We start from the raw sequence: 26056 nt of genomic DNA, 5'->3' as shown, positions 1-26056 counted from the left end.
ATTTTGGGCTGGAAGTCATTCATATTAGCAGCCAATATCAACTAGGGATATCATGTCACTTCTCTGGAGACCAGAGCAAGCAGGATCATACTGCCTACCTGTAGGTTCAGCCGTAAATGCTCTGCATGGTCAATCCAACCTCTGAAGTGGCCATACAGCATTTACTGAGATGCAGACTCTTCCGCCTCCACCTACCGTCAACCAATCATGTCAATGCACAATATCTCGCGTTTACCTACAGAATAATACAAAATTGCTCTGAGACCAGGTTAAAACCAGCCCAACCCGCCTAGCCAGTAGCCACCCAAACTAAGCACGAAAATATGAAATATGAAAATTATTGATGAAATTGCCAGGTTGTTCTGGCAAAGATGCGCCGTAACAGATTGCTAAACTGTATTTTATGTGGATAATATTAATATACTCTGCTTTTTCCAGGCAAAACCAGACAAAATGTATTAGACATTCATCCATGTTTCTCAAACATCAAATTTCGAAGTTGCCTGGAAGAATCAAATAATAAATAAGAATCAAAAGTTTGAATCCAGCAATAGAAAGATATTTTTTACATTTTTCTTTTCAACCAATCCCAAATGTTAACCCTTACCTTAAACACCATAAGCCCCTGCCAGGTTGCAAGATCAAATCCAGCAATACTTGATTCAAACTTGCAACCTTTGGAATCAGAGGCATTAACTTCTAAATCTTAAGGTTAGGAATGAACTCTGAATGGTTAAGGCAGTGGTTCCCAAACTAGGGGTCACCTGATAGGGAATTATGGTTGCTGGAGAATTCCCCCTGCAAAATTCAAACATATTTTAAAAGAAATATATTGTCTTTCTATCTCAAAATCATTGTAATGTGGTTAACCTTAAAAATCGAAATGAAAATGATTGAAATCTAAAAGATAAAATGAAACCAGAGAGTGCCCTTAGATCGTGGCGCTTGAATCGGAATGATTCAAGAAAATGCTCCTACACGACATACTTCAAGCACTCCCATCTAATTTGTGTTGTTGAGACAATGGTGCTTTCAAGACAACTGGGAACTCTGAAAAAAACTAGGTCAAATCATGTCTTCAGTGTTCTTCAGGTAGGAAAGTCGGATCTTTAGAAAGAGGCCCGAGTTGCCGACTTGGAATTCCGAGTTGGATGACTGCACGTTTTCCTTCTGAGTTTCCAGTTGTCTTGAAACACTGAAGTCGGAGATTTCCGAGATCCCAATTGTTTTGTACACGCATTAGAGACATTATGTCAGACTATTTTGCAGTTGACTGTCATAGCCCTACATTAAAAGTACTGTATGTTATCGAAGTTGAGAGGACAATCAGAAATACTGGCAGAATGTTATGCAATTGACTGCTATAGCCCCAAATTATTTTTTTAAACATTGGCTTATAATGACATACTCACAGTTGAGGGTCACAAGAAGCAGATTTCAAAATGGGGTCGTTACCTGGGTTAAGGTAAGGATTAAGGTTTGGGATAGGCTTAAAACAAAAATCTAAAAAAACACTTTCCATCGCTGGATTCAAACTTGCAACCTTTGGAATCAGAGGCACAAACAAACATACAAAACTTATTGTCAAAAAATACCTTCTATCGCTGGATTCAAACTTGCTACCTTTGGCCCTTTGGAATCAGAGGCAGATGTTTCACACTCTCGATCCCCCATAACCTTTTTGTGACCACTGGCTCAGGGGGTCGGGTCCTCCAGTTTGAGAACCACTGGCCTACATGTTACCAGCCCAACATGTTGCAGCAGATCATTCTAAACACACAGCACCACATTGCTTTATCATAAGGTATGTCACATGAGGTATGGAAGGGAGGGGTATCCATTTTAAAATAGGGGGCTCTGATAAGCATGTTTGAGCGGATTATGTAAAATATCACACAAGTACACTTTATTTGAATAGACCCTATGTACAAGTTGCAGAGGAAAGATGTTTGTTGGAAAATGTTAACTGTTTGTCGACTAATTGTTTTCTAAAGGCAGTTTAAGGAACTTGGGTCATACCTAGTGTGTGACTTCAGTTTGTGTTTGGTAGTTTGCAATTTAAAGGGATAGCTCAACCAAATGACAAATTCACATTTTGTTTCCTTACCTTGTAAGCAGTCTGGAGACAAAGCCAATTCAGTGCAATTCACTTCATGAATACAATTCACTCTTTGGGGTTGTTTATGTCGCCCCTGCTACCATCTGCTATCTTTGGCATTTTCAAAACTAACATGTAAGTCAAGCAAGATTGCAATTTTGAAATGTGGGTGAACTATCCCTTTAATCATATTCTGTCTCTTATTTGTTTGATTATCTTGAATGGGGCATGCGCAACCAAACAGTGGTCACACCCACTGATGCTGGTGACTCTCTCCACGCTACAGTCAAGGTGCTATTCTGCATAGATTATTTTGGGGCTAGTACAACTTGTGCTTTTGCAATCTACAGTAGTAATGTTGACCGCCATGTGCTGGCTACTGGTTGGATGTTGTGGGCTCGCCTTTGTGAACCTCTCAGGTAAGAGATTGGTACACTGACTTGTTTTAAGAGTGATTCCTAGCATGTGTGCTGACAAAATGAGACATAAAACACTAGAGTCATCACTTTACCCCAAGCATTACATTTAAGCTGCTCTTGAAGTTATCTTTGTATCGATATTTACAAATATTTTACATGTTGGATATTTATAAACGTTTGTTTTGCAATTATTTTGTGTTGTTGTTGCATTGGACCACGTTTCCAGCATTGTTTCCTGCCCATCTGTGTAAAAGAGGAAGTCAAACTAACCTCACAATATATCTGTAATAAACATTTAGTTGTGATCCATGTACAATTTGTTACATCCAAGATTGTTTAATCCATTGTATTATTGGTATTAGCCATTCATTTATGTTTAGTTTTCTTACATTTACTTCGTCATTTTGTGTCATTGTAAAATAAGCAGAACATTTATTAGGCTGTTACTGTAAAACAGGCATACGGTCATTTGAAATAGCTTGGGTGGGCTTATACATTATTTCATATACTGATGTCTAACACGCTTACACATTTATATATTATATAAGTCATCAGATACGAAAGATTACAGGAATTATATGAAAGATTAGTGTTTGATTATCTATGTGATAATTGCCATTTCCTCATAACAAATATCTGACAACATTTGCTAATGAATCATGTTAATTTAACAGTAGTAGGTTTTATAAAATAGTTCAACGCTTCCATCACCTGTCTCACTGACCAAACCTTGTGTCTCTCATCCCATACGTCTCTCCAGTGGCTTTAAACAGCCCCCTACAGGTCACCCAGAAGCCTCGTTTCTTTGGGGTGAAGACCAATCGCACTGTGGTCATATTCTGTGTGGTGTCGGACCGAATCCAGTCTGCCACGGTGGAATGGTACAAGGCCTCAGAATACAACACCACTGGGAAGAAGATAGAGGGGGACCGGGTCACTGTGAGGCAGAAGAGCATGTTACGAAATGCCTCGATCGAACTCAGACATGTAGAGACGGAGGACACCGGATTTTACTTTTGTCTGATTAACAACATCACCTGGGGGCCAGGGACAGAGCTACAAGTGCTCAGTAAGTAGACTACAGTATAGCCCAATGCAATCTCGGATGGTGACATAAAATGTTAAGAATGATTGGTTGAAAACTATTTGGAATCGTTTTTGTCAATGGGATGGCATCTGTTTAAGGATATGTATTGCTTTATTAACTACTATGATTTAAAAATATATATATAATCCGCATCATTGTCATCCTCGGATTTAAAGATGGTCATAGATTGTCAAACTCGTCATTTGCAAATTTACAAACTCGTAATTCTCTCTCTCTCTCTCTCTCTCTCTGTGTGTGTGTGTGTGTATAAAGGACCCTCTAACAGTGAAAATGCAGAAAGGAGAAGCAAGATGAAGGATGCTTTGATATTTCTCCAGGCGTTACTCTTAACGCTGTTTGCTCTTGCCCCACTGCTACGCCACCAATCCCTGGTGAGTCGCATGACACAATAAATATACCTACCTGAAAACCTCAGCAAAAACAAAATGATGTATTTTTATGCATTATCTGGTGTGATTTCAATATGTTTGAATGTACCTGACACAACAAAACAGATGAAATAATTGATTCACATTGACTACTTACATTCTGATCTTCGAGCTTTTCAAAAGTTTCATTATTTTGACACAAAGGTGAGAGGGTACAGTGTGTGATACAGTATGTGTAAAATATATGGTGTAATATGTACAATTTGATACTTGTTTTTTATTATGCAGAATTGTTTTCAGTTGTCTCTAATTTTCTTTCAGTTGAAGAAGGAAGATGCCATTTATGAGGAACCTGAACATGATCACATCTATGAGGTACAGTATGCTTTGGGAACCATTAAAACTTATACCACTCAGAGCCATTTGGTATCATTACCATTATTAACTACCGTATAGTACCAGAAAGTATCCACTGTTACCGCACAATTACTCATTCTTGAGTGGCTGTGCAACCTGTGTTCAGGACACCTATTCGTGTGCACCAAACAACCTTACGTTCTGCGCATGTTACTTTACGGGGAAAAAATAGGGATTGAAATGCAGCCCATGCAAAACAACTGATATCTCGTGTTTTAACAGACGGATTTTTTATGGGGATGTTTTTATTATGCTAATTTCATTTCTGCAGGCAAGTGTTAGTTACTGTGTGGATTGTTATTAATGTACATTTTTTGGGAGGGGTTGATACATTTTATGTTAGGGAAAATCAAGTTTGACATTTTTTTTAAACATTAGAAGCCTTCAATACACTACAAGTTTCCTGCATCAACAGGGTGATCAAATTAAGATTCGACACCTGTAGGTTACATCAATTGTTGGGTAATTACAGTCAGCATATAACCAACAAAGAATTCCTTATGTTATGTCTTAAAATAGATTCAACATAAGATACCTATACACGGCACATAGGCTACCGGTAGATTAATTCTAGCCCTGTTAGTTCTAAATAAAATTAAACCAGTTGAAATCGCACTCTAAATGTATTAAACTTCCAAATTGCATTGTGGGTATACGTGTACACTGTACATACTTATCTATGGATTGTGCACCCATGAAATGGCGTAATCAACCTACTCAGTGACACCCACAGAAGACAACTCTGTAGAGTTTTTTTTTGTTATTCTGTAGCTCTTATTGCGGGATTTTGACAAGTCCCCTCCCCACTTAGTCTAGTATGTGTGTTGAATATTCATGAGGAGGTGATTTCCCCCAGTCAATGTCCTGCTATAAGAGCTATGATGCTAATATCTGTGTAAACTCTACAAAGTTGTCTTCTGTGAGTGTCACTGAGTAGGTTGATACGGCATTTCATGGGTGCACAATCCATAGGTTAGGCTGTACAGAGTATCATGAATGTTCAATATGCGCAATAGACTAAGTGGAGGTGATTTTCCACAGTCAAAGTCCCACATTAAGAGCTGTGACGCTAATATTTTTGTTAACATTAGTGGAATCAGCCTAACTTTAGACGTGATCGGCTATCAGTGACAAACAGGAAATTGTGTTTTTCCTCACAGCTGCATGCTTCTTTCTCTCTCTCTCTCTCTCTCTGCTTCAGTGACTCTTTAACCACAGCTTGTTTGTTACCATTGTCATAATGTGGATAACAAAATGTTTTCATTTTAGCATTTGCTAAGGTGGTGTTGTTTCCTTTTTTTGTGTTTGTGCATGTTGAAAACGTTGTGTGTCGTCATTCCAGCGTACGCTTCTTATTTTCTGCATTAATTTGGCCCCCTCCCCCCCCATTTTTTTCCTATTAACGGTGGGTCTTCATCTTCCTTAAGCACTGCTTCTAATTAAAATAGTACGGACATATTTAGGTACTACTATTGCTCTAACTTGCTTTACACAATCAACTTGTTGATATACCAGCAAAGACATACCAATAGCATAACCATCAAATTGTCAATAACAAATGGAATTCATGCAAAAGCAGCACATTGTACATAAACTGTAGCCTACATTTGTATTTATTTCTACGAGTGTATTCATTGCATGTGCACAAAATTACATTTCATCACAATACGTTTAGTTGTAATGTAGTAAATAGTACATTTTCCCACTTTTCCCCACGCCATTTTTCTGTATTTGACGCATGCAGGGCTTGGAGATCGAGCATTGTGGTGATCTGTATGAGGACATCTCAGTGTATGCTCAGCCTGGGCCAGCAGAGGCTGCTGCAGCTTGGAAGCAGGAGTGAGCTGCATCCGCGCGGAGATGGGGACTGAGCTCTCCTGTCATCCACTGCATCTCAATGCCTATCCGCCCCGTATTCGTTAAGCGTTCAGAGTAGGACTGCTGATCTATGATCAGTTTTGCCTCAGATGAAAATGAATAGACAAGGGGGATCTGATCAAAGATCTGCACCCCTACTCTGAGATGCAATATGAATACGGCCCTGGACTCAAAGGCCAATGTCTCATCCATGGTGTTACAGGATGTATCTTATGTTTAGTGATTTGTTCAGATGACCACTATTTCTTCATGTTATAGATCCATCCATATGGGTAATGTCATTTTAGAATACATGTGCGCGTGTTCTTTTCGATACCTCCTATATAAGATGCACGCAGAGGAACAGATTGTTGATTCGTGTTTTTCTAATCGCATGTTTTTCTCTTTTCACCTATCTCAAATGTGTTCATGTATTCTTTTCAGTTGTGCTCGATTTGGTGTCTCTATAAAAGGAGTTTTGAGTTGGTGCTACTATTTTGATTGTTATATAATAGGGTGAATGCGACAAAAGTTAGTTATTGCAATGCTTGTTTAACGAGGCTTGTCCATAGAAAGTCTTTCTCTTTTCAGCTTCTCCTGTTTCAGTTGTAAAATACCCAACCTGATCGCGCCCCTTCAAATTGTATCAATGTGGGTGTTTTGTTAAGTGGACATGTCGCCTGGATAAATATGTAGGCCATCCATTGCTGATTGTTAATAATGTTATACTCTTGCTAGTACTATGATATGGCAGCATTGTAAAGTGGACTTTGCCTAAAATATCCAAAGACCAAAAAAAACAATTAGTCTCGAGAGAAAGTTGTTTTTGTCTAGAGCTGTCATTTTTTTCAAAAACATCACAATGCCTAAGCTCTATTGTTGTTATGAAAACTATTACTATACCATATACTGTTAAACAGTGATTGCCAAATCCATATGTAGTCAAAAATGCATTTAATGAAGTAGCAGGTAAAAGCATACATCTACAGTAATTTTGTGTATAAAAATGTATCCAGCAATCATCAACAGAATAAATAAAAGTTAATAAATAACCCAATAAATGAATAGATTTAAAACCAGATAAAAAAGAAAAACATTTCCATGTGGAATCAATAAACATATCATAAAAAAATACAAAGAAACAGGCGAAATACATGATGTCACTCATACGTGACGATAATTATTGCGTTGCTGAGTTTAGATGCTGTTTTCTGTAGCTGAACCCAGAAGAACCAGCCTCCTCAGATGTGTCCTAACCTCTTTCCTGACCAGCTCCCATGCATGAGCACTGTATGCCTGCAGATTGGTGACAAAGCCACAAACATATTAGCAGTTGAAAATCAGAATACCCTCATCATACAGAAGGGAACATTGCCTTTACATTTCTATCGCACTGTAGCGCAGCTCTTTAGCATTAAGGATTCAATTGAGCCCTAATAGGTACACAGTGTTAAATCTGTTTACACCATGAACAGTTTCAAGTATTTGTCAAATAAACAACAATTATTGGATGAGGGAAGGTTTAGCCAAATTGAATAATGTATTTATTTATGTATTTACAAATACAATGTACTTACACTGTACTTTCCAGTGTAACTACAATTTTCGATGTATGTACAGTATATTGTTATGGACACATGCAGTACCAGTCAAAAGTTTAGACACCCCTACTCATTCAAAGGTTTTTCTTAATTTTTTAAACTATTTTCTACATTGTATAAAAATAGTGAAGACATTAAAACCATGAAATAACACATATGGAATCATGTAGTAACCAAAAAAGTGTTAAACATATCAAAATATATTTTATATTTGAGATTCTTCAAAATAGCCAACCTTTGCCTTGATGACAGCTTTGCATTCTTGGCATATATTTACATTTGTTTAACACTTTTCTGGTTACTACATGATTCCATATGTGTTATTTCATGGTTTTAATGTCTTCACTATTATTCTAAAAAATAAAATAAAACCCTTGAATGAGTAGGTGTGTCCAAACGTTTTGCTGGTACTGTATGTAGAAGATTATTGTAAAACGGGATCCAATGGCTCAATGTGACCATGATGATTCATCTCATTGTGGCCACATATGAAATATTATTTCAATAAAAACTCACCATTCTTTTAAGGACATGGTTGTTCAGCCTCTTGAAGTACATTTGCAGATTCTTGCTATTTTTTTTCTGGGCCCTAACCTGGATTGATGATAAAAGCATGACTGAATGTTTGTATCTCCTATAAGTTATTTTCAATGCATTGTGTTTCCCTACAAATACATTACCAATTTAAACAAAAGGCCCATTAAAGTATAACACAAGTGTGAGTAGTTTAAATAATTTGAGGAGAAAGAATTGCACTATAGTTACAGTCTGTTTGTGGAATATAAAAGTAACGTTCTCAATATAGATATTGCATTCCTCCAACTCTCTGAGACTCAGTCCATTCATTCAAATTAACATGTGCTCATATTAAAATGTCTAGCATGCATGGTCCTAGATCTGTTTTGACAACTTGATCATTGTCAATGTCCAACTGAGTTGGTAAGAGAGCACAAACATATCTTGGACCAGGCTAGAGAAGTGCTATTCCAGCTGTAGAATATGAAGATGTTATACTTACACATGACTGAAGGCCATCAGACTGACTGGTGAGAACATTGAGGAAGATCTCCACTTTCTTCTCATCCCAGACAGAGTCTAGTTCTCCATCAAACAGCTCAGAGATCTTGTCAAGGGTTTGGAGAATGAACCAAATTGTGTCATCAGTCTGTAAAATGAAAGACATGAGGAAATGACTAACCTGATCCGTACTAAATTAATTCATATTTGCCAATCAAAATAGTTCATTATGGACATACAATAATGTCGGGGTGTTCATTTTTCTGGAATGTCAGTACAATGCTAATGCATACATCCTCTGTGCACCAGTACATCCCATGCTAAAGGTTGACTATCTCACAAGACTGCCTAACTTACTGGTAAATATTCAGCTTGCTCGTACAGGTCCTCTGGGAAAGGTATGTCCACACTGTCTGTAGTAAACTCCCCACCCTATGTTTAAGAGAGAGAGAAAAAAACATGATAAATACAAATTCAATGTATACATTCAATAATTAATGTACAATATTCAAAATCATAGAATTCAGCTTCAATTTCTGTTGGCACGATACAATTACAGCAATGGTTTAGAATAACAAAAATATAAGAATCTACTCACCATAATATTGAGTACGTTCATTAAGGTCTCACTGTGTTGTAGGAATTTGTGATCGTCCATCCATCTGCAGCCCACCGAGAAACCATTGCACAGGGTTAAAAACAAACAAATAAGCAAAGACTTCGTAGGCCTATGCATGTTGGTAATGAAAACGTGACGTGGAGCAAAAAAAGTATGTATTTGTAATACAAAACAGGCTTAGCTATGTCAAATGTTCTTGTTACTAATGTTTAGGTATACCATCTTACCTGTAGGAATGTGACCTTTATAGTTCCTCAAAACGAATAGGGTGAAGCCAATACCTGTTTCACTTTCCGTACCTGCGACGGTTGGAAAACAATTAAGATCACATATTTACCACGACATTTATATTCGTTTATGTTTTACAGGTGTTTGGAAAGTCAATGTATTGTTTTTAGCAATATTCACACACATCGAATAGGCTACTGTAAATGTCTTACCAAGCCAGCGTTGAATAGGACGCATCTAAACATGTTTGAGACACTTTTTCCGATTTGCATGGCTTGAGCTGAGGCTATAAATTGCAATTGTTTGCAATTTTCTGTAGGCTTCGTTTCCATGTATTTTTTCGAGTCATTTTCTGTAAATATTAATGTAGGCTATTCAATATGATTTTAACTAGCCTATTTGTTTTATTTAATTTAGTAGCAATCGAAATGGGGCTACTTTAATGTTTGCCATTGAACAAAAATATCTTATTTATATTAAGCCCATAATGTTATCAATTTAAAAAAAACGTAGGCCTATTTTACTTTTTGACTTAATAGAACCAGCTACACCAGTCAGACTGTTCTCACTACTATCGCAAGGCAAGCAGTACGGAGTGCCAAGTCTAGGACAAAAAGGCTTCTCAATAGTTTTTACCCCCAAGCCATAAGACTCCTGAACAGGTACTCAAACAGGTATTTGCATTGTATGTTTATTTTTCACTGTCTTTTTACTGTTGTTTTATTTCTTTACTTACCTATTGTTCACCTAATACCTTTTTTACCTGTTGAATTCGGCGCACATGACAAATACACGTTGATTTGAGCCTCAGTCTGTGTGACATCATGAATATCATTTGAAGCAGATCGAAAATGCATGACAACATCACTGATGATGAAATGTTATTGTAGTCTTACTGTAGGCTACACGTGGACTTTGCATCGAAAATATGTTTGCTGACGTTGTAATAACATGATAAGAGAGAGCCCTGATTATGAAATACTGTGTAGCCTGCTGACTTTCGACACAGTGATGAGTGAGAGTAGCCTAAATCGAAACGAAACCCCAGTGCTTCACCGCGGGATTAAGAAGAAATACGTCATATTTTTTCATTGTTGTCTGAATATTATATCAAGGTGACAGACTACTACCCTATTATTGAACTGGACATGCCTTTGGTTAATGAAAGAGGTCTGGAATGTGTTTCTTTGGAATCATCTATAAGGCCCACTGAAATGTCCCAGAACCCTTTCAGGTCATACAAAACCATTTTTGGTTGCAAATGTGGTTTTATTTGGAAAGACAGTTTCCAGCTAACTGCAATTTCTCTCCACCGATTCAAAGACAGGGTATCTACAACTTTAGAACTTTGACCTTCTCTTCTTCCTGATTTCTGCCAGCTCACTTTGGACTCAAACACAGTATTCAAAAACCTCTCAGTGAGGGCTGAACAAAGTGACTGCTGAACAGTGGGAACAGCTAATCAACCAGAGAGATTTGTTTTGGCCCAGCAGGTGCTGTGTGAGAGACTCTGTCTGGACATTACTGGGAGGTTGAGTGGAGTGGGAAAGGTGTTCTTCCATCAGTCTCAAGACATCAGCAGGTCAAGTAAAGACTCTGGATTGGGAAACAATGACAAGTCCTCGAGTTTAGAGTGCAATAAGCAGAGTTACTGGTTCAGACACAGCAATATAAAGACTGTTGTGTCTGGCCATTAGTCCTCCAGAATAGGGGTGTATCTGGACCACAAGGCAGGAACTCTGTCCTACATTTACATTTTCATTTGAGTCATTTAGCAGATGCTCTTATCCAGAGCGACTTACAGTTAGTGCATTCATCAGTCCAATCAAAGCTACGGTAGACATAACATGATTTGACATCATTTTACCTGTGGCCAATGACCTTGTGCCTTCTTGGATGGGGACTTCTAATGTAAATCTATGTCAACACCCAAGGGGGCTTAAACTGCCTAACTCTCCCTGTAGATTCTGCGGTGACGTAGTGTCCCCATGAGTGACGGAACACTGAGCCAATCACGGCGCAACTAAAGAAAATTACCAACACCTACACTCTATGTATTCCGCAGCTGCCCCTCCATCACAGAAAGCACTGAGCTAGACTGAAACATTTTGGAGCTGCCTTAATCGAGAAATGTTTGTATGTGGCTTTATTAACTCACTAAACATGATTTACATTGTTGGCAAATTGATATGTGACATGGACTAATGCCAAAAACAGGCAATTAAAAAATATAAATATAGTACCAGTCAAAAGTTTGGACACACCTACTCATTCAAGGGTTTGTCTTTATTTTTACTATTTTCTACATTGTAGAATTTTAGTGAAGACATCAAAACGATGAAATAACACATATGGAATCATGTAGTAACCAAAAAAGTGTTAAACAAATTGAAATATATTTTATATTCTTCAAAGTAGCCACCCTTTGCCTTGATGACAGCTTTGCATACCCAAGCATTCTGTCAACCAGCTTCATGAGGTAGTCACCTGGAATGCATTTCAATTAGCTTCTGTCTATTTGAGCTGGTCAGTATGTGTAGGTAATCCTGTCTAACGCAGCTTTTTTGTGTATTGCGTAGTAAAACTTAACAAAAGACTCCACTATGCAAGTATCCATTTCAATAGAACGTCACTGCAACAGCGGTTTCAGAGCAGTCTCGTCTGAGTGTGCCAGAGCGCAGAATAACGGATGAATTTACTAACACCGGTTGAATATGGCTGGTGTCAGGAAACGTCAGCAAAAAAAGCATAATTAAATTGTAATAGGAGCACAATTGACACTACCAACACTCTGGATAACATGAAAACAGCCTAAACAGCTCTGCTATGGCGAGTAAAATAGTCAGAGTTTGGGTGGGGGCTAAAGTTTAAGATGATCCTTATGGCATTGCACACGGTCAGTGTGAACCAGAGTGACTTGACACAACAACGGGCCAAGCAAGCTGTTCAAACTAAACGGAAACGCAGGACGTCTTATTTAATGAAAGGCGCTGCAGTATGCCATGAAGCATTCATCCATGTATATGGATAAGAATCTAGCTAGTTTCAGATATGATATGTTTCTAATTTTGTCAGAAAGTTGTTTTCATTGCAAGCTTGCTGTTAGCTAGCGAGCTGACATTAGATGTCTGGCTCTCTAGCTAACATTACATATATGATCTGTGTGTAGTAATGTTCTCAGAATGCGATTTCGCATTGTGAGTTATAGCCTAATGTTAGATAGATAACTTCAGCTAGCTATGACAATCGGTTTGTATTGCTAGTACTCTATGGATTAGGATTATGGTTAATTGTTTAGCTAGCATGTCTAAACAAAAGACTAAACTTTGCCAGATGATTACATGACTCATCAAGTTAGCCAGGTGTGTCTGATGGTATTGTATAATATTGGCAATTTTTTTTAAATCTGGAATTTGTCTTTCAGCGTCAGTAGAACACGCCTGACTCTCCTGTAACAGTTATACAAGGAGAATGGTCTAATGCCTCCCATCAAAAAGAGAGCTGTCCCAAGTAAGCACAGGTTACACCTGAAGCATGAGAACTTGCAGTGAGTGGTGAACTTCAACAACTACGCAGAGCATAATGCAATAGTATACCAGGACGCCACCCAGGACACAAACACTTTGGTGGAAAGCTGCTGCCATCCCATGTGACAAAAGCAGCAGTGTGGTGTCTCTACAAGGAATCGATGACAGCACTTGGTATTTGAACCATAAACAACACGTTTTGATTATTTAATTGACCTCAAACATGATTGGCACTACTTTTATTGAGCACACATTATTTCTGTATTTTCCAGAGGTACGTGTAATCGGGCTGTGTGTTATCGTTTTAACTTCCAGTTTCCAAGATTATGTTTCTGTATGCAGTGCTGCTACTCTGCACATTTGTAGGTAAGTGAAACTTTCCTGATAATGATGCATTACAAATATCACGATTTGCGTTACATTTTCGTTTCATTAACTTATCTTACTGTTCTTTTGTTGTTTGCAGGTGCACTATCCTTCTGACCCCATGCAGCCAGGTCGCATCTACTTTTTAACTCCTCGCAAGTGTGGCTTGTTTGGTGTCTGCTGTGAAGGAATATCACAACAAGTCAACTACTTGATTGATGAAGGCATGTCATCCAGCAAAGGCAGGAGCACAGTCACCAGCTACATGCATCATTTCTTCAACTACGGAGTTTGGGAAACACATGTGGACCTGAATTGTGATAACTGCAGTGGCCAAAAGAAGAACAAGTTTGTTCTCTGGTATTGTGCCTGGCGGACTATGCACAAGCTCCACCAGAATCTGAACCTTCACTTTTTGATCACAGGCCACACCAAGTGCTTTGGCCTCATCAAACAGCGCTTCAGAAAGACCAGAGTAAACACCTTGTCTGAGATTGCTGGTGTTGTGAATGACAACAAGGGTCAACATCCCACAGCTGGTTGGACTGGAGGAATGGTAGTGTGCTGGTGGAAAGCTATGGCTGGCAAAAACACCTGACTTACTTCAGGCTGCTGCCACAGTTCAGGCAGTTCCAGCACTTTATTGTATGAGATTATTATTCTTCTCATCTAAACTTGGGAGGTGAATTGAAGTTGTGCAAGGTTATAATGTCTTGACAATTTTTGGGGTTATTTCCTGTTTTACAGCTTCCATCCTCTGGAGCCTGGTGTTGTTGTCGCAAAGGAGTGTTTGGACTCAGTCGGGACCAGGTTTCAGCTGCTGCGCAACGCTGACATTCTTCCTCCCATAGATGGTCTGCCTGTACAAGCACCACCTGGACTGGACACAGCTAGACAAACTTATGTTTTGGAGAAGATCAGGGAGTTTTGCGACGAAGAGGCTATGGACATCACATGCCCTGCACCAAAGTCAAGGGCAGGACAGAAACATGCTCTCCGAATATAGATTCCCTTGTTCATGCGTGGTTTGGACGGACCAGTCACCTGCACCGCCTCTATTCAAATGACTCTCTCCTAACACACACACACCAATACGTTGCTGCTAATGTACAATTTTCTTTTATCCTGCTGTTCAGCCACTTTACCCCTGATTGTATTCATATTACCTCATCTATCAATGATATTGTTCTTGTACATACTGTATATTATTTTATTTATATTGACACTATTTCTTATATTGCTACTATGCAAGTAACAATTTGGCTGTACCGTTTACACCTTCTGTAGAGAACATACACTTGGCAAGATGTACCTGATTGTGTTTTTTTTGGTTCATATCTTATTTTTTAAACTTATTTTGTACATAATGTTGCTGCTGCTGCCATCTCTTATGGCCGAAAATAACTTCTGGACATCAGGACTGCGATTACTCTCCACGGACTGGCAGAATTGTTTTTTCCCCTTTAATGACTCTGAGGAGGCCAACGCGAACGACATACTGCTTTCTCGGGAACAGGCCCAGATCCCCGTGATTTGAGTGAAGAGGAGGTGGAGAAAAAGGGGCCGGAGGGCGGGCTGCCTTCTGAGAATTGGTAGGTGATCAAATAAACCCCCACTTACTTCCATTCTGCTAGCAAACGTGCAATCTTTGGACAATAAAATAGATGACCTATGCGGAAGTTTACATTTACCAACAGGACATTCAAAACTGTAATATCTTATGCTTCACGGAGACGTGGCTGAACGACGACACTATCAACATACAGCTGGCTGGTGAAATGCTGCACCGGCAGGATAGAACAGTGGCCTCTTTTAAGAAAAGGGGCGGCGGACTATGTATTTTTGTAAATAACAGCTCGTGCACAAGAAAGCTAAGGTAACTGAGCTAAACGACTACCGCCCCGTAGCACTCACATCCGTCATCATGAAGTGCTTTGAGAGACTAGTCAAGGACCATATCACCTCCACCCTACCTAACACCCTAGACCCACTCCAATTTGCTTACCGCCCAAATAGGTCCACAGACGATGCAATCTCAACCACACTGCACACTGCCCTAACCCATCTGGACAAGAGGAATACCTATGTGAGAATGCTGTTCATCGACTACAGCTCGGCATTCAACACCATAGTACCCTCCAAGCTCGTCATCAAGCTCGAGACCCTGGGTCTCGACCCCGCCCTGTGCAACTGGGTACTGGACTTCCTGACGGGCCGCCCCCAGGTGGTGAGGGTAGGCAACAACATCTCCTCCCCGCTGATCCTCAACACTGGGGCCCCACAAGGGTGCGTTCTGAGCCCTCTCCTGTACTCCCTGTTCACCCACGACTGCGTGGCCACGCACGCCTCCAACTCAATCATCAAGTTTGCGGACGACACAACAGTGGTAGGCTTGATTACCAACAACGACGAGACGGCCTACAGGGAGGAGGTGAGGGCCCTCGGAGTGTGGTGTCAGGAAAAGAACCTCACACTCAACGTCAACAAAACTAAGGAGATGATTGTGGACTTCAGGAAACAGCAGAGGGAACACCCCCCTATCCACATCGATGGAACAGTAGTGGAGAGGGTAGCAAGTTTTAAGTTCCTCGGCATACACATCACAGACAAACTGAATTGGTCCACTCACACAGACAGCATCGTGAAGAAGGCGCAGCAGCGCCTCTTCAACCTCAGGAGGCTGAAGAAATTCGGCTTGTCACCAAAAGCACTCACAAACTTCTACAGATGCACAATCGAGAGCATCCTGGCGGGCTGTATCACCGCCTGGTATGGCAACTGCACCGCCCTCAACCGTAAGGCTCTCCAGAGGGTAGTGAGGTCTGCACAACGCATCACCGGGGGCAAACTACCTGCCCTCCAGGACACCTACTCCACCCGATGCTACAGGAAGGCCATAAAGATCATCAAGGACATCAACCACCCGAGCCACTGCCTGTTCACCCCACTGTCATCCAGAAGGCGAGGTCAGTACAGGTGCATCAAAGCTGGGAACGAGAGACTGAAAAACAGCTTCTATCTCAAGGCCATCAGACTGTTAAACAGCCACCACTAACATTGAGTGGCTGCTGCCAACACACTGTCAATGACACTGACTCAACTCCAGCCACTTTAATAATGGGAATTGATGGGAAATGATGTAAATATATCACTAGCCACTTTAAACAATGCTACCTTATATAATGTTACTTACCCTACATTATTCATCTCATATGCATACGTATGTACTGTACTCTATATCATCGACTGCATCCTTATGTAATACATGTATCACTAGCCACTTTAACTATGCCACTTTGTTTACATACTCATCTCATATGTTATACTGTACTCGATATCATCTACTGTATCTTGCCTATGCTGCTCTGTACCATCACTCATTCATATATCCTTATGTACATATTCTTTATCCCCTTACACTGTGTATAAGACAGTAGTTTTTTGGAATTGTTAGTTAGATTACTTGTTCGTTATTACTGCATTGTCGGAACTAGAAGCACAAGCATTTCGCTACACTCGCATTAACATCTGCTAACCATGTGTATGTGACAAATAAAATTTGATTTGATTTGATTTGATTTGCTCTAAGGAAGTCTCTAGCTATTGCAATGCACTGTACTCTGAGGTAGAGTACAGTGCATTGCAAAAGTATTCACCCCCTGGCATTTTTCCTATTTTGTTGCATTACAACCTGTAATTTAAATTGATTTTCATTTGGATTTCATGTAATGGACATTCACAAAATAGTCCAAATTGGTGAAATGAAATAAAAATAAAAAACTTGTTTAAAAAAATGATATAAAATTAAAATGTAAAAGTGGTGCGTGCATATGTATTCACCCCCTTTGCTATGAAGCCCCTAAATAAGATCTGGTGCAACCAATTACCTTCAGAAGTCACATAATTAGTTAAATAAAGTCTACCTGTGTGCAATCTAAGTGTCACATGATCTCAGTATACATATATACCTGTTCTGAAAGGCCCCAGAGTCTGCAACACCATTAAGCAAGCGGCACCATGAAGAACAAGGAGCTCTCCAAACAGGCCAGGGACAAAGTTGTTCCTGATCAGGGTTGGGTTATAAAAAACTTTGAACATCCCATGGGGGCACCATTAAATCAATTATTTAAAAAATTGAAAGAATATGGCACCAAAACTCACAGACCAGGAAAGGAGGGCATTCACCAGAGGCAACAAAGAGACCAAACATAATCCTGAAGGAGCTGCAAAGCTCCACAGTGGAAATTTGAATATCTGTCCATAGGACCACTTTAAGCCGTACACTCCACAGAGTTGGGTTTTATGGAAGAGTGGCCAGAAAAAAAGCTATTGCTTAAAGAAAAAAATAAGCAAACACGTTTGGTGTTCGCCAAAAGGCATGTGGGAGACTCCCCAAACATATGGAAGGTGGTACTCTGGTCAGATGAGACTAAAATTGAGCTTTCTGGCCATCAAGGAAAACGCTATGTCTGGCACAAACCCAACACCTCTTATCACCCCGAGAACGGCAGGGACTGGGAAACCGGTCAAAATTGAAGAAATGATGGATGGTGCTATATACAGGGAAATCCTTGAGGGAAACCCGTTTCAGTCTCCCAGAGATTTGCGACTGGGACGTAGGTTCACCTTCCAGCAGGACAATGACCCTAAGCATACTGCTGAAAGCAACAGTTGAGTGGTTTAAGGGGAAACATTTAAATGTCTTGGATTGGCCTAGTCAAAGTCCAGATGTCAATCCAATTGAGAATCTGTGGTATGACTTAAAGATTTTGGTACACCAGAGGAACCAAACTTGAAGGAGCTGGAGCAGTTTTGCCTTGAAGAATGGGCAAAAATCCCAGTAGCTAGATGGGCCAAGCTTATAGAGACATACCCCAAGAGACTTGCAGTTGTAATTGCTGAGAAAGGTGGCTTTACAAATGATTGATTTTGGGGGGTTGAATAGTTATCTTATTTCTCATTTGTTTCACACAAAAAAAATAATTTTGCATCTTCAAAGTGATAGGCATGTTATGTAAATCAAATGAAACAAACCCCCCCAAAATCAATTTTCATTCCAGGTTGTGAGGCAACAAAATAGGAAAAACGCCAAAGGGGTGAATAATTTCGCAAGCCACTGTATTTCATGATAAACTGTAGACCACACTACCTACTCTCGTGATAATTTCCTGTATTACTAAATGAGGAGAGTTTACAAACCACACACCAGTCAGAGTTATACTTAAACTTAAACTTGAATTATATGAGCTTCACCATAGCCCTTTGACTCTCAGATCAATTCAGTGTCTATAAATTAATTCTGAGTGCGCCTATAAGAGAATAACAAGATCTTTTATAGCCAAGATACACCCCTCTCAACTTATATGATGAACCACAGATCTTAGGAACAGTTCCCAAAGAAAGACATTTACTTGAGAGAGGAGTATCCCATAGCCAGATAGCATTAACTATAAATTATCGTTCAGTTTGGTCTCTAAAACGAGGTTTTTATCTCGTTTTGGTACTTCATAGTACCAAAACATTACCTCATCCAATGGCATATATCAATTGTCAACTCTAGATACTCCCATCTCAAGTACAATCCCCTCCTGGACAAGCTCACTGAGGGGAGTGAGCCTCTAGGTCATATACTATGAAAGATAAGTGCAACATCAGATGGGTAATACAATGGTTCCAGAGACCTCCCCCCCAATGGGAAAAGGAGGGGGTGACTGGCGTATAGACATTGTGGAGCCCTTCACATGGTTTAACAGATACATTCACACATGAAGACGATGTTCAAACCTGACCTCTCCCCTCTCTGGGCCCCAAGGGACTTTTCCCTAGCTGAGAAGGGAAAAGTGCGACTGCCAACAATATAGTCCAAAAGGAGACATTCTAATGACAAGTATCTCACATAAGCATATTACGTAAATAAATAAAACATCTTATTTATCTATGTTACCTAACTAATTCTGATTAATCCGCAACACTACCTTGAGAATTTTCATCTGTATTCTTCGTAGCGGTTTACATACCACCACAGTCAGAGGCTGGAACTATTGACAGCATGGAATGAGCTGTATTCCGCGATAAGAAAACAAGAAAACACTCACCCAGAAGCAGCGCTCCTAGTAGCCGGGGACTTTAATGCAGGGAAACTTAAATCGGTTTTACCAAATTTCTAACGGCATGTTAAATGTGTAACTAGAGGGGGGAAAAAACTCTGGACCACCTTTACTCAACACACAGAGACACAAACAAAGCTCTCCCTCACCCTCCATTTGGCAAATCTGACCATAATTCTATCCTCCTGATTCCTGCTTACATTAAAGCAGGAAGCACCAGTGACTAGATCAATAAAAAAATTGGTCAGATGAAGCAGATGCTAAGCTACAGGACTGTTTTTCTAGCACAGACTGGAATATGTTCTGGGATTCCTCCGATGGTGTTGAGGAGTACACCACATCAGTCATTGGCTTCATCAATAAGTGCATCGATGACGTCGTCCCCACAGTGACCATGCATATATACCACAACCAGAAGCCATGAATTACAGGCAACATCCGCACTGAGCTAAAGGCTAGAGCTTGCCGCTTTCAAGGAGCGGGACTCTAACGCGGAAGCTTATAACAAATCCCGCTACGCCTCGCCGACGAACCATCAAACAGGCAAAGCGTCAATACAGAACTAAGATCGAATCGTACTACACCGGCTCTAACGCTCAGATGTGGCAGGACCTGCAAACCATTAAAGACTACAAAGGGAAGCACAGCAGAGAGCTGCCCAGTGACACGATCATCCCAGAAACCCTAGTCCCACTCCAATTTGCATACCGCCCCAACAGATCCACAGATGATGCAATCTCTATTACAATCCACACTGTCCTTTCCCACCTGGACAAAAGGAACACCTATGTGAAAATGCTATTCAGTGACTACAGCTCAGTGTTCAACACCATAGTGCCCTCAAAGCTCATCAATAAGCTAAGGACCCTGGGACTAAACACCTCCCTCTGCAACTGGATCCTGGACATCCTGACGGGCCGCCCACAGGTGGTAAGGGTAGGTAACAACACATGCGACATACTGATCCTCAACACAGGGGCCCCTCAGGGTGGCGTGCTTAGTCCCCTCCTGTACTCCATATTCACTCATGACTGCACGGCCAGGCACGACTCCAACACCATCATTAAATTTGCTGTTGACAACAGTGGTAGGCCTGATCACAGACAACGACGAGACAGGCTTTAGGGAGGAGGTCAAAGACCTGGCAGTGTGGTGCCAGGACAACAACCTCTCCCTCAACATCATCAAGACAAAGGAGATGATTGTGGACTATAGGAAAAGGGGACAGAGCACACCCCCATTCTCATTGATGGGGCTGCAGTGGAGCAGTGGTGTCCACGTCACCAACAAACTAACATGGTCCAAGCACACCAAGATAGTTGTGAAAAGGGCACGAAAAAACCTATTCCCCCTCAGGAGACTGAAAAGATTTGGTATGGGTCCTCAGATCCTCAAAAGATTCGACAGCTGCACCATTGAGAGCATGTTGCCGGTTGCATCACTGCCTGGTATGGCAACTGCTTGGCCTCCGACCGCAAGTCACTACAGAGGGTAGTGGGAATGGCCCAGTACATCACTGGGGCCAAGCTTCCTGCCATCCAGGACCTCTATACAGGCAGTGTCAGAGGAAGGCCCTAAAAATTGTCAAAGACTCCAGCCACCCTAGTCATAGACTCTTCTCTCTGCTACCGCATGGCAAGCGGTAACGGAGCGCCAAGTCTAGGTCCAAGAGGCTTCTAAACAGCTTCTATCCGCAAGCAATAAGACTCCTGAACACCTAATCAAATGGCTACTTAGACTATTTGTATTGCCCCCCCCCCCCCTCTTTTACACCGCTGCTACTCTCTGTTGTTATCATCTATGCATAGTCACTTTATTAACTCTACCTACATGTACATATTACCTCAACTAACCGGTGCCCCTGCACATTGACTCTGTACAAGTACCCGGTATATAGTCTCGCTATTGTTATTTTAATGCTGGTCTTTAATTACTTGTTACTTTCTTATCCATATATTTTTAATTTTTAAACTGCATTGTTGGTTAGGGGCTCGTAAGTAAGCATTTCACTGTAAGGTCTACACCTGTTGTATTTGACGCATGTGACTAATACAATTTGATTGGATGTGGCTAGGGGTTATAGCATTTCTTTCACATGACCCATAAATTTAGACAAGTATGTCTGGGTAAGCGTCATCCAATATTTATAAAATATTTTTATCTGGACACTGTTTACCTGGAATTTTTCCTTATTGTAGGCTACTACTTTTACCACTTTTAGTCTTAATCTTTACTACACTACTCACTGTTTAGCACATGACCTCACAAGTGAATCCTTAAAGAGATGGGTGGGGCTGGCTTAAAACTTCTTATGGATGAAATCCCGTTAACGGGATCGATTTGACAACAGCCAGTGAAAGTGCAGGGCGCCAAATTCAAACAGAAATCTCATAATTAGAATTCCTCAAACATACAAGTATTATACACCACTTTAAAGAAAAACTTGTTGTTAATCCCACAACAGTGTACGATTCAAAAAGGCTTTACGGCGAAAGCATACCATGCGATTATGTTAGGTCAGCACCTAGTCACAGAAAAACATCCATTTTTCCTGCCAAAGAGAGGAGTCACAAAATAGAGATAAAATTAATCACTAACCTTTGATAGGCTTCATCAGATGACACTCATAGGACTTCATTTTACACAATACATGTATGTTTTGTTCGATAAAGTTCATATTTATATCCAAAAATCTCAGTTTACATTGGAGTATGTTCAGTAATGTTTTGCTTCCAAAACATCCGGTGATTTTGCAGAGAGCCACGTCAATTTACAGAGATACTCATCATAAATGTTGATGAAAATACAAGTGTTATACATGGAATTAAAGATATTCCTCTCCTTAATGCAACCGCTGTCAGATTTCAAAAAAGCTCTACGGAAAAAGCACACCATGCAATAATCTGAGTACAGCGCTCAGACACAAAAACAAGCCATACAGATACCCGCCATGTTGTGGGTCGGAGTCGGTAAGTCAGAAATAGCGTTGTAAATATTCACTTACCTTTGATGATCTTCCTTAGAATGCACTCCCAGGAATCCCAGTTCCACAATAAATGTTTGTTTTGTTCGATAAAGTCCATCATTTATGTCCAAAAACCTCCTTTTTGTTTGCGCATTTAGTTCACAAATCCAAATTCACGAGGCACAGGCCAGACGAAAAGTCAAAAAGTTCCATTACAATTCGTAGAAACATGTCAAACGATGTATAGAATCAATCTTTAAGATGTTTTTATCATAAATCTTCAATAATATTCCAACCGGACAATTCCATTGTCGTTAGAAATTAAAAGGAACGCAGCTAGCTCTCACGGCCACGCACATGACTAAGCTCAAACAGCTCTTATTCTCTCCCCCTTCACAGTAGAAGCCTGAAACAAGGTTCTAAAAACTGTTGACATCTAGTGGAAGCCTTAGGAAGTGCAGTATGACCCCATAGACACTGTATATTGGATAGGCAAAGACTTCGAACACCTTCAAATATCAGATTTCCCACTTCCTGGTTAGATTTCTTCTCTGTTTTTTGCCTGCCATACGAGTTCTGTTATACTCACAGACATCATTCAAACAGTTTTAGAAACTTCAGAGTGTTTTCTTCCAAATCATATCCTAGCTTCTGAGCCTCAGTAGCAGGCAGTTTACTCTGGGCACTTTATTCATCCAAGCTACTCAATACTGCCCCTCATCCATAAGAATTGGAGAGCTCTCCAGTTGGTACCAAAACATTCAAAGGCCATTTTCTCAAAAGTGAGTTTACAAGTTTAGCAACTTTCAAGGCAGAATTACTTTCCCATTGTTCCTAAATAATGCAGTGTATGATATACCATTTTGTAACTCTGAGTCTCTACTTTTATCCAATGTAAAAAAGACCATTTCAAATTTTGCTACTTAACACCGATTTGAGCCGGTCAGTCACAAATAAATGCTTCAGAGTTCAAGTAACTGACACATCCCACCATCAACTGCTCAGAGGAGACTGTGTGAATCAGTCCTTCATGGTCGATTTGCATGCAAAGAAATCACTACTAAAGGACACAAATAATAAGAAGAGCCTTGCTTGTGCCAAAAAACACGACCAATGGACATTACACCAGTGCGAGTCAGTCCTTTGGTCTGATGAGTCCAAATGTGAGATTTTTGGTTCCAACCGGCTTGTCTTTTTGAGAAGCAGAGTAGGTGAACCGATGATCTGCAGTTGATGTTGAGATGTGTCTGTTACTTGAATTCTGTGAAGCATTTATTTGGGCTGCAATTTCTGAGTATGGAAACTCTAATGAACTTATCCTCTGCAGCAGAGGTAACTCTGGGTCTTCCTTTCCTGTGGTGGTCCTCATGAGAGCCAGTTTCATCATAGCCCTTGATGGTTTTTGCGACTGCAATTGAAGAAACTTTCAAAGTTCTTAATTTTCTGGATTGACTGACCTTCATGTCTTAAGGTAATGATGGACTGTCATTTCTCTTTGCATAGTTGAGCTGTTCTTGCGATAATATGGAACAGGTCTTTTACCAAATAGGGCTATCTTCGTTATACCACCCCTACCTTGTCACAGCTGATTGGCTCAAACACATTAAGATGGAAAGAAATTCCACAAATTAACTTAACAAGGCACACCTCATGAAGCTGGTTGAGAGAATGCCAAGTGTGTACAAAGCTGTCAAAGGGTGGCTACTTTGAAGAATCTCAAATTAGATTTGTTTATCACTTTTGGTTACTACATGATTCCATATGTGTTATTTCATAGTGTGTTGAGGATCAGCGTGGCGGATGTGTTGTTACCTACCCTTACTACCTGGGGGTGGCCCGTCAGGAAGTCCAGGATCCATTTGCAGAGGGAGGTGGTGTTTAGTCCCAGGGCCCTTAGCTTATTGATGAGCTTTGAGGGCATTATGGTGTTGAACACTGAACTGTAGTCAAAGAATAGCATTCTCACATAGGTGTTCCTTTTGTCCAGGTGGGAAAGGGCAGTGTGGAGTGCAATGGAGATTGCATCATCTGTGGATCTGATGGGGCAGTATGCAAACTAGAGTGGATCTAGAGTTTCTGTGATGATGGTGTAGATGTGAGCCATGACCAGCCTTTCAAAGCACTTCATGGCTACAGACGTGAGTGCTACAGGTCTTTCGTCGTTTTGGCGGGTTAACTTAGTGTTCTTGGGCACAGGGACTATGGTGGTCTGCTTTAAACATGTTGTCGTTAGAGGAAGAATGTGCTTGACACTTGATTATAGAAACAGATGGGGGGGCAGCTGTAAGAGAGACAAAATAAGGTTACTGTGTGCAATTTGTTTTACAGACGAGGTCAACAACCCTCTATTCTTCCACAAAAATCATCCAAAAACCCTGAACGCATATCTACTATCAGTGAGAATGTTAACAGAGCAGTCCTTTCCCAAAATACAAGCTCTAGTCAGGCCAAAACGTTCTGCCGCCTGGGCTGATAAGTGTGAAGGGAGTCGAGCACTCTCCAGCTTCCAAAACAGTTACAACAGCAGAACCAACTAATTGATCCCCCTTTCCATTTCTCTGAGCAGACCCATCTACAAAACCTCAGCCTGGATTGTCTAACGGGGTGTCTCTCAAGTCCAATCTAGGGCTAGAGTCAATTTCAATAGCTACATCAGTCATCTTCACCGGCATCTGCTGTAGGGAGAAGGGTTAAGAATTGTACATCGTTTCAGAGTAACATCGGATATCGAAGGTTAGGGGAGACATAGCCACAATATTAGAACATTCCAAAACAGCCTCAGTAGCAGCCACTACCGATCTCAAACAGGAAACCATTCCCCTGATCACATTATCCAATCGTTTAGAATAATAACCAACAGGTCAATATCCCACACCATGATACTGTGTCAAAACTGCTGACAAACACACTTGTCTCTGAAATAAAGAGATGGAAGGGTTTATTATGGTCTGGCAAACCCAAGCAAGGGGTAGACATGTTTGTCTCCATTTTACCAATGTCATCTCAGCCTCATCCTTCCAGACCACAACTTCACTCGCACCCTTCGCATCTTTCTCCCATCAATACAATCCTGCAGCGGTTGAACTATCTCTGCATAGTCTTTCAACCACAGACCAGCCACACCCAAAAAAGACAGCATGTGCTGCTTATTTGCCTCTAATCTATCTTTGGAGAGGGCGTGACCCTTAGAAGTAATGTCATGCCCCAAATATTTAACGGAGCTCTGGCATAATTGCATTTTACTTGGGGAAACTTTATGACTATTTTCTATCTTCGTGCTTTATTAACAAAATGATGAAAGTGCGTGTGGGCGACCTCATGCAACAGCAAAATGTTGGATAAAGCATATACTGTACAGT

General features: G+C 40.5%; 2 protein-coding genes and 1 long non-coding RNA gene across 4 annotated transcripts; 2 read left to right on the top strand and 1 right to left on the bottom strand.

Annotated features, from left to right (window-relative positions):
* The first annotated feature begins 2341 nt into the window (after nt 1-2341).
* Nucleotides 2342-8423, top strand: cd79b (CD79b molecule, immunoglobulin-associated beta). Its single transcript, XM_020453810.2, has 5 exons — nt 2342-2517; nt 3278-3586; nt 3878-3996; nt 4315-4368; nt 6155-8423. The coding sequence occupies exons 1-5, from the start codon at nt 2454-2456 to the stop codon at nt 6251-6253; spliced, it is 645 nt and encodes a 214-aa protein (XP_020309399.1). The 5' UTR covers nt 2342-2453; the 3' UTR covers nt 6254-8423.
* LOC109865544 (interferon a3) lies at nt 7206-26056 on the bottom strand. Of its 2 annotated transcripts, XM_020453812.2 has the most exons (7): nt 24514-26056; nt 9732-9803; nt 9484-9547; nt 9243-9317; nt 8887-9033; nt 8385-8462; nt 7435-7563 (listed from the first exon to the last, which is right to left on the bottom strand). In XM_020453812.2, the coding sequence occupies exons 3-7, from the start codon at nt 9541-9543 to the stop codon at nt 7465-7467; spliced, it is 459 nt and encodes a 152-aa protein (XP_020309401.1). In that variant the 5' UTR covers nt 9544-9547; nt 9732-9803; nt 24514-26056; the 3' UTR covers nt 7435-7464. The 2 variants fall into 2 exon arrangements, with proteins under 2 accessions (XP_020309400.1, XP_020309401.1); XM_020453811.2 differs by lacking the exon at nt 24514-26056 and having other exon boundaries at nt 7206-7563; nt 9484-13533.
* On the top strand, nt 13321-15291 carry LOC116355477 (uncharacterized). Its single transcript, XR_004204483.1, has 3 exons — nt 13321-13433; nt 13532-13625; nt 13726-15291. It is a non-coding gene; the product is annotated as an uncharacterized LOC116355477 (long non-coding RNA).

This window comes from Oncorhynchus kisutch, linkage group LG20 (assembly GCF_002021735.2).
Source record: "Oncorhynchus kisutch isolate 150728-3 linkage group LG20, Okis_V2, whole genome shotgun sequence".
NCBI classification, from domain to species: Eukaryota; Metazoa; Chordata; class Actinopteri; order Salmoniformes; family Salmonidae; genus Oncorhynchus; species Oncorhynchus kisutch.
This window is presented reverse-complemented; position numbering and strand designations above follow the sequence as displayed.